Here is a 4732-nt window from a genome sequence, read left to right on the forward strand (position 1 = left end):
TTTACATGGGGTGTTGCTTTAGGTTCGTATTTGAATGAGACATAAAAATAGACCACCACGTAGGAAAGTAGTGTGTGTATTACCTTTGTGTGTGTGTGTGTGTGCGGTGCTTACCCCAAAAAAAAAAAAAAAGTGTGTGTGTGCGATGCGCATGCGTGCATGTATGTGCGTGCATTTCACCAAAAAGTGTGTGCACGTGCATATGTGAAGGACAAGTTGATTTGTCGACTTGACTTTGCCTCCGACATGGCAGATATACAACACAGGCCAGGTTAGGTAGGGTTAAGAGCAACCTAGTGGTGCAATGAGCTAGAGATGGCCATTCACACCATTCGACGAGCCATGGTTGATCTAGACAACGACCTAACCGCTTCCCTTCCGACTGGGCATGTTCTCCCATCCTCGGGATGCTCTATGCAGGTCGAGTCACATCGTTCTGTTGGTCCCTGCCATCATATGATCTTCCGGCATTCTATGGATGACTTGAAAAGGTTGGGCGGGCAAGGATGTCGGAAGCTAGCGGCAATAGCTCCCGAAACCCTTTCGAGGCAGAAGCGGCTTCGTCCGAACACACCCTCAAGGAGAGGGTGCGAGTCCGACATGGCAGATGCCAGATGGGGAAGGGGGTCCAAGTCAGCAGGCGGAGTCAGCAGCAGCAAGGGAGGAGCATCTTCTTTGCGGTTGCAAAAACTTGTTTTTCTTGGCAAACAAGTTAAAGCAAGCTCTTTTGTGCTGTCTGAGCTTCAAGCTTTTGGCTATGGCGGTAGCCTAATACCCTTCATCCCTTCCTTCCTTCCAAAACCTTCCCTTTCTTCTCATTCCCATGGCTTCCCCTTCCCCCTCCCCTGACCTCGCCTCCTCCCTCTCCTCCATCCCCCTCAAAAAAGACCTCCTCCGTAACGCCTTCCTTGACCTCGAGTCCCATCGCGCTGCCCTCGCCCTTTGCTCCACCTCTTGGAAGGACCTCGAGCAGCATTTCTCCGAGATCGAGTCCGCCCTGCAGCAGAAATTCGATGCTATCGTGGAGAACGATAGGGCCTTGGAGGCCCGGATGAAAGAGGGGCAGGCGGCCCTCGACAGGAGGGACGCTGCTGTCTCCGCCCGCGAGCAGGCGTCGCTGGCCCGCGTGCAGGAGCAGAAGGATGCGGCCATTGCGGCCATACTGGAGCAGAAGCGGAAGTGGAACGAAGAGAGGCAGCGGTTGGAGAGCGAGGGGGGCGGAGCCAAGGCCAACGTCGACGCGGCGACCAAGGTAGAGTCTAGGCAAGAGACCGAAAGAAAGGCAGAGAAAGGTTCTGTTGTACAGGCTATGGAGATAGAAAGAGCAGGATCGAAGCCTGCGGAAGAGGAAACCGCTGGCGAGGAAGCTACTACTGCTGAGATGAAGGACGAAGAGGAAGAACACAAAGATGATGATTCTTCTAAGCCTGCAGTTACAGCACGGCCTCAACTGAAATCTCTGTGTGAGAACATGGATGGTGCTGGTTTGCGCAAGTATCTCGGCGAGCAGAAGAAGGAGATCAATGCTCTCCGCGCAGAGTTGCCATCTGCACTGAGGTGCGCCATAGACTCTGCTCGCGTAGTCCTTAAAGCCCTGGAGGGTTATCACTCCAGTGAAATCATCTCCGTCAATGGGAGCAAGAGAGAAGCAGGTCCCCCTTCCAATCGCCGGGCTTGCATCCTTCTTCTGGAGGCCCTTGCGGATGTTTTAGCCGATCCTTTGCTCGGAACGGATCCCCCCGTAGTCCCTTCCAACATCAAGGTTTCAGCCAAAGAGGTTGCTGACCTTTGGAAGTCGAAACTTAACCTAGAAGGAAAGGATGCATTGGCGTTGTTGGATGCTCAGAGTTTCCTCCAACTCCTTGCAACGTTCGGAATTGCATCTGATTTTGACGAGGATGAGCTTTGCAAGCTTGTTGCCTTCATATCCCGGCGCAAGCAGACGCCCGCTCTGTGTCGTTCCCTTGGTCTGGCTGCCAAGGTTCCAGGTTCGTGTGTCCTTTGATTCCGTTTCGGTTCAGGTTGAGTCTTCGCTGTGTAACGAAGATGCCATCTCCCAAGACTCGGTTGAGATTGATCCTCGTTCTATGGAGAATGGATCACTCACGTTATTATGCACACCTCTGGAATAGCCGAGGGCTTGACTTCGAATTCTCTTGACCTTGCATTTATTTAGACGAACATATGCTGCATGAGAAAGGTTGTTGGTCCTTTCTAGAACCCTGCTCTGCCTTGGAGATGCAATCGAAAACCCCTTAGCTACTAGTTAGGTTTTATGGCTTCCTGCTCGTACATTGTGCACTTTTTTGGTAGCAGACTCCTTAAGGGGTCTCTCAAATTTTATCGTATTTGATTCTCCAATTTAACTCGTTCTCTTTCGCATGATGGGCAGATGTGGTGGAACAATTGATCAAAGATGGTAAGCAAATTGATGCTATTTCGTTTGCCCATGAATTTGGGCTGTTCGAGCAGTTTCCACCTGTGCCTTTACTGAAGGCCTACCTCAAAGAAGCACGGAAGACTGCGCAGGCCATCTTGAAAAATGGCAACCAGTCTCCGGCCGCACAGGTACACCCACTGGATCCTGTGATCTCTCTAGTATGCACTATACTAAGGTTTGCTTTCTGTAATTTGAATGGATATCGTGGCTTCTTTACAGAATGAACACCTAATGAAAGAGCTTTCAGCTTTAAGAGCTGTTTTGAAGTGCATTGATGAATATAAGCTTGAGGCCGAATATCCATCAGAGAGTCTCCAGAAGAGGGTTGCCCAGTTGGAGAAAACAAAGTTTGAAAAGAAACGGACTGCGGATGCAGCTAGGTTTCACTCAAAGAAGCCCCGTGCAAATGGTGCTCATGGTGGATCTGCCTCCTTCAGGCTCTCTGAAAGGCAGCAGTATGGTGGGGGGGCTGCCTCATCTTATGGCTTGGCATCTCGCAGCTATGGTCCAGGTTATGGAGGGGCCAGAAGTCCACGTTCTGCTGCAGGTGCCTATGCTTATTCAGGAGATGGGCTGGGGTCTCTCTATGGTAACCCATCCTTTTCTTATGGCACCTATCAATATAATGCAGGCCCTTATCAGGGATCATACTTGTGCTGATTACCAAAAAGTACTCAGGAATTTGATGTTTCAGCCTGAGCCCTACTCTTTTTAGCAGACTGTTTTGAAAGCTCAAAGCTTTATATGTGTTTGGAACATGGAATGCCACCTTTGCAAAGGATTTCTGATTCCTGTCTGAATGATGCTTCGAGGCTTCATTCGCGGTTAAGACATAAGCATTAGACGTTCTAGATAATGACTGCATAAAAGGAATCTAGATTTCAACGTTGGCAAGATTATGCGAATGTCCTCTCATTCCCTATTCTTCCCTTTCTGTGAGAAAACAGTGCTAGCATCTGCAAAAGTATGAGCCTTCTCCTTTAGTGCTAGCCTTCGCCATGGCTGAGTTTGCCCTTCACCTCCGGAGTGCCGACAGAAACTCAGTAGGAAGACTTTGTATAAATGGATGCTCAAGTATGTGTGGGTGTGTGGATTTGTGTGTGTGAGAGCATACTTTTATACTATGGTCTACACCCACTGTTGGGTGCTGATGACGTCAGTGGGAATGTCATAGTAGCTAGTCCTTGCTATGCGTGATGGAGTTTATGGTTTTCAATCTTATGAGTGACTATCGTGAGATTGAAACTGCACTATGTTGTGTTTTTAGAGGATGAGTTTGGGAATGTTCCTGGATTCATCTAGGTGTGTGCTAAATGTGCAGCGCTTCTCTCTTTCCCCCCCTCTCGTGTTGAGGCCTTTCCTATTGTAGTTTTTTTGCAGTCCTCTTCTAAACCTTGTCATATTGGTGAAGGAAAAAGGAAAACGTAAAGAAAGAAATGGTGTCATCTGCAATTCCGCATGCATCTCTAGTAATGCATAATGGTGTGTTAGGGTTTTTGTCACACAAGATTCAAAGCAATGGTGTCATCTGCAAGGCTACAAGCATTGCATAATGGTAAATGGTCAGGAGGATTTTTTGGTCACACAGAATGAGCCTACTTAGTTTTGTGACCCAGGATGAAATCTTCAACTTCCAGGGGAAAAGAACTGTTGCCCTCTACTTCACTGTTCAGGCTTTTGGATAGAAGTTCAGATTCTGTTTAGACTACATTTCCATGAGTTCTGAGGATGCAAAAAATGTATCACTTCAGTGGAGAAAGGCTGTCAGAGTTGAGATGCTCTCCCTCCTAACATAAAACGTTGTGAATGGTTTCAACTGTGAAAAGTCTTTATGAACAGCTTGCACTGTCTGTTGAGATTTTTTCAGTGTTTCAACTTCATATCTGCTTCTCAGGCTTTAACTTGAAAATTAAATTATTATTGACGGCGTAATTGTCTTTAGTTTTTCTTTGTGGTGGCCAACTTAAAACGAACTTTACTGTTTTTCTGCATGAGCTACCTTGGAGGCCATCAAGTGCTATGCATACATGCATACAGTATTCTACACCCAGGATCTGAAGCCTGTTGTTGGAGTGAAAGAGTCACTTCTACTACCAGGGAGTTCCACAAGGGATTATTATTTGAGAGAGAGAGAGAGAGAGAGAGAGAGAGGCTGTTGCCCCTGAGAGAGAGAGAGAGAGAGAGAGAGAAGGGGAGGGGGGCCAGTGAGGCGGCCATCGCTGGGGGGTTTGTGTTATTCACTCTCGCGGGCCATCTTGGACGTGCTGTTAGGGCAACTAGAGAACAGTCCAA

At 48.1% G+C, this 4732-nt stretch overlaps 1 protein-coding gene across 1 annotated transcript; it reads left to right on the plus strand.

Moving 5' to 3' along the window:
- The first annotated feature begins 688 nt into the window (after positions 1–688).
- LOC147900971 (uncharacterized) lies at positions 689–3476 on the plus strand. Its single transcript, XM_087375862.1, has 3 exons — positions 689–1988; positions 2393–2568; positions 2660–3476. Exons 1-3 carry the CDS (start codon positions 824–826, stop codon positions 3098–3100), a joined length of 1782 nt encoding a protein of 593 aa, XP_087231988.1. The 5' UTR covers positions 689–823; the 3' UTR covers positions 3101–3476.
- Positions 3477–4732: the final 1256 nt, after the last annotated feature.

The sequence above is a fragment of the Dipteris shenzhenensis genome, chromosome 6 (genome assembly GCF_047967505.1).
Source record: "Dipteris shenzhenensis isolate YYH24624 ecotype China chromosome 6, Dip_SZ_1.0, whole genome shotgun sequence".
NCBI lineage: Eukaryota > Viridiplantae > Streptophyta > Polypodiopsida > Gleicheniales > Dipteridaceae > Dipteris > Dipteris shenzhenensis.